Genomic DNA, 13646 nt, shown 5'->3' on the forward strand with positions numbered 1-13646 from the left:
CATTCAATACTGTGTGTGTGTGTGTGTGGGTGGGTGGGTGTGTGTGCAGTTTCCCTTGGTTTCAACACTATTTCTCTCCACGTGGTCTGCCCTATATCAGTATTAGCTCTTCCTTTTGGACAGCAGTGATAATGCAGTATGAAATGTTCTGCACTGAACAAATGTAAACCTTCAGAAGTGGTTGACACCCCAAGTTCCACGAATTTCACATCAATGTATTCTGTTTTCAGCTCCTTGTCAGCACAGCATAATAACACCTTGTATTTCTTTGGCAGAGAGCGGCCCATGTTTTCAAATATTTATACATATTCAGAGTCACAGCCAGAGCAAATGGGATGTTACAGCCTGCTGGTATTCCATTTAATGTTTGTCTTGATATGCCATGACATGACACACAAATTCATCAAGGAAACAGAAAGAGGGCAAATCTTCAATATGTGATTTCAGCATTAGAGAAGATGTCAGTCACTGCTACTAATTATTAGCCTGGTTGACACCAGAGTGGGTCTGGGAAAGGTTAATTGACAGTTCATTTCCAAAGGGGCGTCATCAACAGACGCCGCTCAAATGCCTCTGGGCGCAATTGGATAGTCCTTCAACCAATCAGACCAACGATCCGGGTGATGCTGCGCTTCGGTGGCCGTCATGTTGAATGTAAACAAAAAGCTGCTCTCCATCGCTGCTCTATCGTCGTCGCGTAAAGCGCGCCTCAACGGTTGTGATTGGTGTAAAGCCTGCCTCAACGGTTGTGATTGGTGTAAAGCCCGCCTCAACGGTTGTGATTGGTGTAAAGCCAATGTAAATGGGCTCGAATGGGCTCTTGGCCAGACGGACTTGCAGAGCAAATCTCAAATTTGCCGGAAGTTCGTCAGGGTTTACCCAGGCTAACTAATTATACAAACAGGACAAACAAGAATTCAGAATGTTTACTTGCAACTCGCCGCGTGTGTGTAAGAATTGAATAGCATCATACTTTTTTCCATTTAAATTAAAGTTTTAAAGGCGGTGTGAAGTTTTATTCCAACTGACAACCACTTCCCAAGACTTAAAACTGAACTTATAATTACACTGTTAACAATAACACTAGATAGGCATAAAGGATTGCCTATCTGAAGCACGGTTAAAGTATCTGGGGGCCTTGAAGGTGTAAATACATTCACTCTACATCAACAGCTTTTTAAAATGGTAAGCTGTAATGTTAGGTGCATGTTTAGTAAATGGACTGGAGGAACATAAAAATACTTCACCTTACTCCTACTTGCAAACTTAGGGCTGACTTAGAAATACTCCAGTGGTCTCTATGTTAGTTAACGGTAACCTGTTGGGTCATGTTGTCATTCTTTGAGGTTGCCAGGCAACCACCAGAGACTCCAGTCCAGCACATAACCCTCCATCTTTTTTACACTTGTTTTTTTTTGACAAATTAACCCTCATGTTGTACTTGGGTCCAATTTGATCTGTAAATATAAATAAATTTCTAAATCAGAAATACTGTATGTTGTTGCTGTTTTTTTCTAAATAAAAATTACCCAGAAATGTGATGTATTCCATACAATGCTCTTTGCGCGTACAATTCATGATTACTACTTTTATTGAATTTTTTAGCATTTCAAAATAATTGAAATGGTTTCAAAACTGTATTCTGGCTCAAGTTTGACTCTTTGAAGTCTCTGATTATCCATCAACATACGTTCCTCTAATATTAGTCTAAATATTTCATTATGTCTGCTTTTTTAACTAAAAAACTTAGGTATAATGTCCTACAAATGAGGATTATTGTCCATGAATTCCAAAAATAAGTGTAGTCGTAGTGGTAATAACTTGGTGTTAGTGGTGTTTGGTGGTTGGGTAACAAAAGCATCAAAAACGCTTTAAAATAAAGCGACAAAAACAGAAAAAAGCATCAAAAGTGTCGAAGAAAGTCATATAAATGTCAGAAAAAGCATCAAAAAGGTGTTCATTTTTACCCGGGAGGACAACATATACACGGTAGATTTGAAGACAAGGGTTAAACAAACAACCAGTGGCGGCCAGCCCATAGAGGGCACTAGGGCACTATCCCTCTTGCTCTACATCAAAAGTTCATTTTCATGGATTAATTTCATGAATTAATTATTTTCCTTCCAGATTAAAATTGTGCAGTCAATGAGTAGCTTACAATGCATTTTCTGCAGTGAAATGTAATCAAAAACCTACCACTGCAATGCAAAAAGATATTTTCCATTGTGGAGGTTGCTGGCGACAGAACTGCCGAGCTGAGAGCAGCAAGGAGAGGAAAGCCTGGTCTTGCAAATGTGCAGGGATTGGACAGGATTTAGAGCACTCAGGCTGAGCGTCCTACACTTCCACGTACAAATCCTCTATGCCCAATATCTCGCCCGTAGTGTTTTGATGAGATATTGACAGCTTACGTGTGAACGTTAACTGAAACGACCATATGGAGCCTATCAATCAAATCCCCCAAACAAAAGCAGTTTGAAAGAAGGTCACCATCTGATAAACTTGTAGTCAAACAACTTGGACCAGATCAGAGTGATGTTACAATTGACCAGAAAACAAGTGAAAGAGGTAAAGAATACAATCCATAGTTTTGTAACAGGTTGTTTGTAAAAATGCCTGCCTGTTGTGATGCTCAGGCACCATTATGCTTTCCTTGCCTCCTTTTCCATATCAAAGGAACAGACCAAGCCTGGATAAATACTGGTGTAAATGACCTAAAGCCCTTTTCTAAAATAATAATTAAAAATGAAAAAACAAGATCCCACATTGAACAGTGTATGAAATTGGTCATGTTTGGGAATGTAAATATACCAAGTAAACATTTGGAAGAAAACAAAATGCTTGTTTAGCTATGTATTAAAAATGTGTCATTCATTATCTTAAAAAGATATTTTTGTGGTTATTGATAGGAACCATATAGGGAACATATGAACTGTTCTGTCTGTGTACATTATATTAACAAACAATTTTCTCAGTGTTGCATCTTATATTTCCACCAGTCACAATTTCACAATTTAAGGAAAGTCTTTGGATAAATGCTGCTATTATGTCCCGCCCACGGACGCTAAGCGGGGGTGAATGGAGGAGTGGGCTGGCCTGGACTGCGGGCTTCTGCGTGATGATTGGAGGGTCTGTCAAAAGACTGCATCTCCTTTTGATTGACAGCGATTTTGTACTATAAAAAGTCGCCGAAGCTATTCGAGCTCATTCCCATCGCGGAAGTGTATTCGAAAGACAAACTGCAACCTATTTCTTGGTATTTACTTGGCGAAACAGCACACGATGGCAGACAATGCTAATATTGTCGACCTGATTTTGGCCGAAAATGAAAGACCAGCAGCCGCCACTTATTTCCACCCAGCCTCACGGCAGTTTGTGAAGCAGAAAGTCTGCTTAATTTGTTGGCATAGCCGGCCCAGAAATAAATCCCACCAGCCACCACTTCAAACAAAGTCAAATTTAGAGGTGCTGCTAAAGGCTGATTTTATAACTTTGTACAGAGCCAGACTAACTGTTTCTGTCTTTATGCTAAGCTAACTGGATGCTGACTGAAACAAATATCAATCTTCACATCTAACTTTTGAGCAAGAAAGCGATTAAGCATATAAGATCAACATGAATACCGAAAGATCAATAACAACGTTTTCTATATAAACAATACATCCTGATTGTGGTCCAAAAAAAAACATGTTAAGACTAAAACTGGGATGGTGTGCTTCAAAGTCTACTGGTTCACTGTACCGGTATTACTAATCATATGACTATTTGGTTTTGCTGTACTGTAGGTCATCTGCTTTCATTCTAAAGTAACACAGATAGTTATACAAAAAATGAGCCTGCTTTTTGTGTGTGTGTGTGTGTGTGTGTGTGTGTGTGTGTGTGTGTGTGTGGGCTTGTTTAACTATATTTGTGGGGTCCAGTATACTTGTGGGGTCCCAACAGCTTTGTGGGGCCAAATTGCTGGACTTGCTTAAGCCTTGTGTTGTCCTTCGGGTCACCGGGAACCAGAGGACAACACAAGCGTTAACTATACATTTATTTGACGTTTTGTATTGGCCTGGCGTTGAGCTTCGGGGTCCCCCTCCTCAACGCCAGCCCAAAATCAAAACGTCAAATAAACTGGACGGGTCCCGGTGACCCGAAGGACAACACAAGGGTTAAGACTTTAGAATTAGATTAGAAGAAGTATGAGGTTATGTTTAGGGTGAGGGTAAGGGTTAAGGTTAGACATTTAGTTGTGATGGTTAAGGTTAGGGTAAGGGGCTAGGGAATGCATCATGTCAATGACGGGTCCCCACAAAGATAGTGCCACAAACCTGTGTGTGTATGTGTGTGTGTGCGTGCGTGCGTGCGTGCATTCATGCATGCGTCTGCGTGTTCTCACCTTCAGCCAGCGCCTCCCGGACCTTGTCAGCATCAGCAGAGAGGTACAGGTTGGTGTGCCAGGCCTTTAGGTAGCCAATTGGACTGCTTCCTCCCGTCATACAAAACCTCTCAATAAACAAGTCTGGGGACAAGAGCAACACACAACAACACGGTTTCTAGTTTCAGTACATCTTCAAATGTCAACATATAGTACATTGGCAGCATTGCAGACACATTACAATATTGGGTGGTGGAATGCAACTAAGTACATTTACTGCAGTACTGTACTTAATTACAAATTTGAGGTACTTGTGCTTTACTTGAGCCTTTTATTATCAGAGCACTTTCTACTTTTACTCCACTACATTTCAGAGAGAAATATTGTACTTGTTTACACAACTAAATTGATCGGACAGCTTTAGTTACTAGTTACTTTACAAACTAAGGTGTTTGCACACAAAACACGTAGTTTATAAAATATGATGTTTTATTAAACCTACAATATATAGACCTACAAGTACAGCTGACATAATTAGCCCATTAAACACTTCACGAACAGTTTTGATCGTTTCCAGTTTCTGAAATGTGAGGATTTTTCTGTATTGACATTTCTCTGATGATACTTACATACTTTTACTTAAGTAACATTTTCAATGCAGGACCTTTACTTGTAACAGAGTATTGTACTGTACAGTGTGGTATTAGTACTTTTCCTTAAGTAAAAGATCTGAATACTTCTTCCACCACTGACAATATTGATACATTTGTTTGTATCCTTACAGACAGTGAGATACAGAAACAAAACAGAAAAATACTTGTTTTTGCCCGTAGCTGTAGCTTGGTCAAGGAGTTCATGATAAGCACTTTCGAGAGTCACAGGGGTTGAAGTGAAGGGGAGATGGGGGCTAGGGACAGGGTGAGAGGATAAACTTACAAGCACTTAAAAGTTGAAGAGGGTCCAAAGAGGAGGTTACCTAGAAGGCCGAAGAAGGGACTGCAAGAAGGGCATGGTAGAGTGTCTGTGTACGTTTAGACTGAGGCAGTCTCTTAATTCACTCCTGATGACTGATCCAAAAAGCAGTGGAGAGACGGTATGGGGAGAACGAAAGGAGACCGATATGAGGCAGGGGCGGAGCCAGATGTTGTAAACATTTGGGGCTCAGCCCAAACCCAGGGGCGCATCCTCCTTCGGAGAGATTTTTTCCCCCCCATTTGTGGCAGCTATTTGCACTATTTTACAAGCAATTTGATAATAGAATGCCTGAAACCTGTAAACCATTTGCGAAAAACATGATAGTTGCCAAGGAAAAACTATATAGGATTATCATCAAGTGAGCATGTCTGTAAAGGGCAGACTCGTAGGTAACCATAGAACCCATTTTCAATCAGATATCTGGAGGTGAGAGGTCAAGGGACCCCTTTGAAAAATGGCCGTGCCAGTTTTTCCCTCGACAAAATATACTTTGGAGCATTATTTAGTTTCATATGACACCAATATCTAGCTTTACTCTAGCTTCAAAACGGAACCCACTACAGCCTCTGAAAGACCGTAAAGTCGGCCTAAAATATTCAGGGATTTTGAGAAAACATTCAGGGCTGGAGCCCTAGAAGCATGAATACCGATTGCAGAGCTGAATGAGCTGATATTTAAGAGAGAGGACAGGAACAGAGCGAACGGGCACAGGAGGAGTAAAGTGATAGACTAATCAAATGAGCTTAAGAAGAGTTGAGGGTTGTAATAGAATAAGAAGAGGTGGGTGACACCCAAGATAGATGGAGATTTAGTGAAAGAGAAGGTTAGTGTGGGTGGCAGATTGATGTGCTTACTATGAAAAGAGAGACGGCAAGGTTAAGGCATCTATTTAAAGCTGCACTAGGCAAGAAACTTGTCTTAGACTTTTTCCACATTAAAGAGTGACTCCAGCAATTTAGTATTGCACGTCCATAAAGATGAGGGACTTGTAAATAAAAGAAGGGTCAAAAGTTGAGATTTCCAGACTTTTAGTTCAGTAGAGTCACACACCACAGCTGGATCCCATAATGCAACCAATAGGATATTTTCAATAGACCCCCTCCCCACCTGGTAAATACCCTTGTTTTGCAACCTCTCTCTCTCTGCAACTCTGCAACCTCGGTTTGTAACACGTGTCCAAGCCCAAGCTAAGGTAACCTTGATGACATCACTATGACATCACCAGGGTTTTTTCAGATTTGAGATTAGCTCTCTCAACAGCCATGCAAGACATGATATCACCGTTTTCACAGGCTGAGTAGTACTAATCATGACTAATGAAGTTATCTTTTAATGTAAATATTTTTAATTAAGCCAGTTGAAGGTGATGATATGTTTTTTGCCTTCCTTTCACACCCAAAAACAAAGCTAAGGAAAGTAAAGTCGCTTCCTGTCGCCTTACTTTCTCTGTAATCACTTATTTTAACTGTCAGTACATTCATTAATCTGTATGTTCATTTTGTGAAAGAACCTTGAGATGTCGACGTATCTGTGCACCAGTGCAGGAATTACTGTTTGCATGAGTTAGCAGGTAGAATTACTATCTCCTGACCAGATGTTGGTTTGTGAAGCACAGCTTTGTAGTTTTTCAACTGACAGAGGATAAAGACAAAGAGATGTAGCTATTGATTTGATGTGTGGGCAGAGGTCTTTATGAAAATTTAAGGTCTGGCATGAAACTGGTTGGACATTGTCTCTGTGACACTTTATGACTTTCACTTTTGCTTCTGGTTTGCCTTTTATTTCTGTTTTATAAGCTTTTATATTTGTGGTTTTGGACACTAGGTATTGTGTACCTTTTTCTAAATTTGAGACACAGTAGCACTCTTCCGTAGCACACCATGCTTCGTTCACCAAACATTTTTAGCAATTTTTGCCATCAATAGGGTGATAACAGGTACAATTTCCCCACCAGCCATTTAATGAAACAGAAGAAAATTTAGGTTGTAGGTTGTAACATGAGCCACTGTCTGAGGACTCCATTTAGAAAAATTTTCATGTTTTTGGTTATCATATTTGGATTTGTAGAAGTGCACAGTTGTGTAGTGCAGTTTTTAGTAAGTTAGACTTGTGCTAACAAAGACAGACAAAAAAACAGAGGGAAATAGAGTTCAAAGAACCAAATGTCCTTGGCAGATTTCCTAAATGGTTTACTTATCTTTGTACTCGGGCCCTGGTGAGTTTGGCCCCCGCATTTCGTTGTACCTAATCATTTCAAACCTCCCAGGCGTCCCATGCCTATCAGACCGGTGCTGGAGCGTGGGACTCACTCAATGGAAAATGTCCTCACCATTGATGTCTTTGTATCTTTTTTTCCCCCTTGCACAAATGTTTTCATATCATCTATCTTCGTATGATTTATTTGCTTGTTCAGAAGATCTAAAACATGGTAATAGGAAAGCAGGAAATCAGCAGGACTGCAGAGACACTGCTGTCGCATCAAAGAATGAGCAGCTTCAGTGTGCAGTTTAACACTTTACACTCATAGTAGCTGGGTATATATATCCATGTGGGATGATATGCATATTGTAGGCATATATGAGGTCATGTAGTGGCTCCAATTTTTTATTTCCATAGAGAACGATAATGTCATGAAATCTCAATTTGCTGGAGCACATTATAGGACCTGCCAGTCATCTTGGCCCTTGGGACCTTCTATGTCATATGCATGCATAGTACATGACTAAAATAACATATCACTATCACCGGAGAGTGTTCCCACCTGCTTCAAGACAGCCACCATTGTCCCTGTACCTAAAAAATCTGCAATGTCCAGTCCAAACGACTCACACATCTTGAAAATAACAACACCTACATCAAAATGTTTGTTGATTTCAGCTTAGCATTCAACACAATCTAACTGTGAAAAAGCTGCCGTTCTCCCTTTCAATAGGCACTTTTCCCAAAAGTAAAGTTTTTTTTTAATCTGCTTAATCCATAATTCCAGTATAAGGTTTCAGTTTCGTCCATAAATCATCATTTAATGTATGTTAAAATAACATATGCCTGTGTGGTTGGTTTATTGGTTCATAGTATTCTTGTTATGGTTCTGCCTGTGATGTGGGGTTAGATCAGCAGAGGCCTGTACTACGAATCCAGATCAACATGTCCTGGATTAATTTCAGTTACCCGGCTTCACCTAACCTAACAACCGCGGTCCCGCATTACCTGTGTCACGACGGTGGTTAACAACTAGTTCAATCAACCCAGGGTTTCCCAATTCAACGGCACACAGGTTCACCTAAAAGAGGCGGGGTTTGCACAGCACGACCAATCGCAAACATCTACCAGGGCCGCATATTTTACATAAGAAGAGCAAACTATAATTCTACATAAATATGAATAACACAGACACGGTTTTGCAGGCAAAACGCAATACAGTCGCTGCTTCCTAAAACAGGAAGGAAAGCAAGCAAAAAAATAGCCGACGCTGTAAATGCATAAATCACAACACTTATTAATATCACTCCCCCATCAGTCAGGACCAAGATCTGACCATAATTACACTTGTGCACTTTCCATAAACTGCCGTTGCTTTAGCCTTTTATTTCAGTTGCACCCCTGGCAGTGGGAAGCCATCATGAGAGCAAATAAAATATATAAAAACATAATTCAAACAGATGTGAGCATTAATTGGCAACACACGGCTCAACAAACCGACAAATATCCTATACGTAATTCCCTCCGCTGAAAATCTATATCTTTCATTAAGATACACATCAGGGAAGGTAGTTAAACAACTCCACAGTGGCAAAGCCCCAGGAATTGATGAGATCCGTCCAGAAATGCTTAAAGCTCTGGGTGTGGAGGGGTTGTCTTGGTTGACACGCCTCTTCAACATTGCGTGGAAGTCTGGGATGGTGCCTAAGGAGTGGCAGACCGGGGTGGTGGTTCCCCTTTTTAAAAAGGGGGACCAGAGGGTGTGTGCCAATTACAGGGGTATCACACTTCTCAGCCTCCCCGGTAAAGTCTACTCCAAGGTGCTGGAAAGGAGGGTTCGGTCGATAGTCGAATCTCAGGTTGAAGAGGAACAATGCGGATTCCGTCCTGGTCGTGGAACAACGGACCAGATCTTTACTCTCGCAAGGATCCTGGAGGGAGCTTGGGAGTATGCCCAACCAGTCTACATGTGTTTTGTGGATCTGGAGAAGGCGTATACTGTGGGAGGTGTTGCGGGAGTACGGGGTGAGGGGTTGTCCCTTCTCAGGGCCATCCAATCTCTGTACGACCAAAGCGAGAGCTGTGTCCAGGTTCTCGGCAGTAAGTCGGACTCGTTTCAGGTGAGAGTTAGCCTCCGCCAGGGCTGCGCTTTGTCACCAATCCTGTTTGTAGTATTTATGGACAGGATATCGAGGCGTAGTTGGGGTGGAGAGGGGTTGCAGTTCGGTGGGCTGGGGATCTCATCGCTGCTTTTTGCAGATGATGTGGTCCTGATGGCATCATCGGCCTGTGACCTTCAGCACTCACTGGATCGGTGTGAAGTGGCTGGGATGAGGATCAGCACCTATAAATCGGAGGCCATGGTTCTCAGCAGGAAACCGATGGAGTGCCTTCTCCAGGTAGGGAATGAGTCCTTACCCCAAGTGAAGGAGTTCAAGTACCTTGGGGTTTTGTTCGCGAGTGAGGGGACAATGGAGCGGGAGATTGGTCGGAGAATCGGCACAGCAGGTGCGGTATTACATTCAATTTATCGCACCGTTGTGACGAAAAGAGAGCTGAGCCAGAAGGCAAAGCTCTCAATCTACCAGTCAGTTTTTGTTCCTACCCTCACCTATGGTCATGAAGGCTGGGTCATGACCGAAAGAACAAGATCCAGGGTACAAGCGGCCGAAATGGGTTTCCTCAGGAGGGTAGCTGGCGTCTCCCTTAGAGATAGGGTGAGAAGCTCAGTTATCCGTGAGGAGCTCGGAGTAGAGCCGTTGCTCCTTTGCGTCGAAAGGAGCCAGTTGAGGTGGTTCGGGCATCTGGTAAGGATGCCCCCTGGGCGCCTCCCTAGGGAGGTGTTCCAGGCATGTCCAGCTGGGAGGAGGCCTCGGGGGAGACCCAGGACTAGGTGGAGGGATTATATCTCTAACCTGGCCTGGGAACGCCTGGGGATCCCCCAGTCGGAGCTGGTTAATCTGGCCCGGGAAAGGGAAGTTTGGGGTCCCCTGCTGGAGCTGCTACCCCCGCGACCCGACCCCGGATAAGCGGATGAAGATGGATGGATGCATGGACACATCAGGGAATGTTAACGGGGTTGTCGGTCTCTAAATGTTTGAACTTTTATGAGCGCACCTCTCTCGCCGCGCACCGAGCTCGACCTGATCTTAATGGTGACGCCATTATCAATCGAGTATTGATTGGTCAGTAGGCGGTGCTTTTACAATGGTTGATCTCTAATCTCCAACATAACCTGCTACGATCAGGTTAGGCGTTAAGCATAAGTTACCACGGCGATTGAACCCGATAACAACTGATCCACCGTCGTGATACAGAAAACCCTTGGTTGAACCTGAAGTTACCTCGTTAACGCCAAATCTCGCTTCGTAGTACAGGCCTCTGGTCACCAGCTTAATTAAGGAGAGTGCATGCAGGTTTGCCTGATTAGGTCCTCACAGCATGGAGGGGCTGCACACTCTTAAGGTGTAGGAGAATAAGTAACATATGCAATAGTTCTGCAGTTAATGATATTTTTATAATATCTGGGGTGCCTATTGTTGGGGGTGCATATATACAGTATATATATTAATGTCAGCTGTATCTGATGTATGTAAATGTAATAGTATTTCTTTCAGTTTAGCTCACCCTATACTTACCTGTGCAGGTGGCAGGTTCCAATTAGGTCAGGCTCAGATCTGAAAGTTTTTTTTTGTGTAATTCCTGGTTTTCATGTCATGCTCTTTGTTTAGTGTGTCTTTCTTTTTCTTAATAAACACCACAGTTTTTGCACTTATCCAGTTTTCTGTCCAGCTTCTCCAAAATCCCTGTGTAAAAGTTTTGAGTTTTAAAAGTTTGTGAACAATGTTTTCTGTTGGAGATGGTAAGTCCCTTAGGGGTGGACTTTGGGCTTTTTCACTTTGTAAACCTATAACATGCACAAAAAGATATATAACACAATAAAGGAAAGGGTAAAAGCCAAAAAGCATAATATGAGCACTTTAGGGAAAGCAAAATTACTATGCCAAGTTCTTGACGACTTTTACAGAGGAGCAATAGAAAGCATCCAACTGGAAACCTTTATAAATTGGCATGGTTTGTGCACGGCCCAGCACAGGAGGGCTGTGCCACGGGTGATTAAAACCACCCAGAACATCATTGGTACCCATCTACCGAGCATCTGTGATATCAGTGAGGCGAGGTGCCTATGCAGAGCCCAAAGGAGACATATATAAAAGACAATACCCACCCCAGCCACAGCCTGTTTACCCTGCTGCTTCTTTCCTCAGACTGAGATTCCTTAACTCATCCTCAATGCTCCACCAATTAAAAATGGCTTTGTTTTGTTGCTATCTTGTATAGCATAAAAGGGACTACATAAAATGTGCAAGAAAATGACAATAAATGCACCTTGAAACTTTGAAAAAGTGTCGGCACCTATGTTTGTTGTCATTCACAGCCATGCTCTAACTTTATAGTTGCCACCAGTCATCCAACTGCAAGGAAAGAAACGTTATACCTCATCCTGCAGCTGTTAAAAATAGCTACTGTAAGCATGTGATGAGAGATAAATTAGTGTTTGAATGTTTCTCTGAGGTGCCCACATCTAGTATCAAATGTCAAAAGCTAACGAGCAAGTAAATGTTTCTTTCTCAATGATTTGTTATGACTTTGACACCCGTGGAGACCCTTAGCTAGCCAAAGCAGCGGGAATGATATTCAACAAATCCGTATCTCTGTGACATCAGAGAAGCCATGTTTTTCTTTGGTTCTGTAGAAAAGGTCAGCGGTCTAATGGGTTCGGCCCCTTCATACAGAGAGCCACCAGAGAGATCAAACATGGAAGCATCTGGAAGACCGTGTGTTGCTTTGGTGACTCCGCTCAGACCTGTTTTTGTTTTGGGCCTCTCGGATTATTCTTACATCCCGAAGGACGTAAAGTTCAACTTGCCCCGGCCTGAAGCTCCGAGGACATGAAAACATTTGAGGAGCCGAACAGGAAGTGGTCTGTGAGGAAGATGTCATCACAGGGTCTGCAATTTCCCTGGGAAGGATCCTGTCAGTCAGCTGTTCATACACTTTGTCTCTCAGCTCAGCTTGTTTCGGCGACAGTATCCTATCTCATTACACCAATGTCTTAACATCCTATTGTCCTGATTTTTTAAATTTTATTAAATGTACTCCTATATATAATTTCATTCACAATCTATTCATGCACAGTTTTAGTTTGGCTACATGAAAGGGGAGATAATGGTGTCAAAATTGTTGTCTTTGTGGGTGCTTGAAATCTGACCTATCAATGTTCTGTTACCCCATGAAAAGAAGTTATTTAATGGGTGATAGAATGCAAAAACGAGTTTACCTTGTCATAGTTGAATTACGACAGTTCGGTGGGTAAAATAGGCATACATAGAACCTCAAACTCCCATTGACACCTCTTTCCTTTGCAAATCTCACAATTTGAAACTGAAATCTGAAAACGGGCGAATCTCAACAAAGCTCATAGTTGACGTCAACTCAGGTGTACCTTATTTGGCTCTAGTCTGTACCTTTGTCACGCCCCAAAATTGACATACAAACCACTGGTCTGAGACCAGCTGGTGTTCTGAATGTTGGTTGCGCAGATCTTAGACCCTTTATACATTGTTCGTCTGCTATTTCATTACTAAATTCACTTCTGAGACTTTTTTATGGGAGAAATCAACTATGTCGAGCTCAAATATGGGCCGTTTTTTTTTGATGGCTAATTGCAAATTTGGTTCGACTGTGTCGGAGTTCAGATGCTCCACAGTCTGACGTGACAGCCGCCGGGTGCCTGCCGGTGTCGATGGCTTGCCGCACGGCCTGTCCACCTTCACAGACCCCGCTGTGAGCTGGCTGGAGCTCTCTCAGGAGACTCGCGGACAAGAGGCGTTTATTTCCCCGATCGTTTGTTTAAATAACTCAAAAAACATATCCATTATAAGATTAACTGGAACCTGTGGTTTTTCAAAGTTATAATGCTCCACAAGAGATTGTTGCCGTCTCACCTTCTGATCAGTACTGCTGTATGAGGAGAAAGCAGAGAGGGGAGGGGCTGCTCCTCAGTCACAGAACAGAAGAAAGAAGTGACGGACAAAAGAGAGAAATA

At 42.3% G+C, this 13646-nt stretch overlaps 1 protein-coding gene across 1 annotated transcript in view; it reads right to left on the reverse strand.

The window, feature by feature from the left end:
* Nucleotides 1-13646, reverse strand: part of nt5c1aa (5'-nucleotidase, cytosolic IAa) — a 29836-nt gene that overhangs the window by 1573 nt on the left and 14617 nt on the right. Inside the window, exon 5 of the mRNA XM_078268114.1 lies at nucleotides 4385-4507. Within this exon, the coding sequence (XP_078124240.1) occupies nucleotides 4385-4507 (123 nt within the window). The remainder of the gene's footprint in view (nucleotides 1-4384; nucleotides 4508-13646) is intronic.

This window comes from Sander vitreus, chromosome 14, assembly GCF_031162955.1.
Source record: "Sander vitreus isolate 19-12246 chromosome 14, sanVit1, whole genome shotgun sequence".
In the NCBI taxonomy this organism is placed as follows: Eukaryota; Metazoa; Chordata; class Actinopteri; order Perciformes; family Percidae; genus Sander; species Sander vitreus.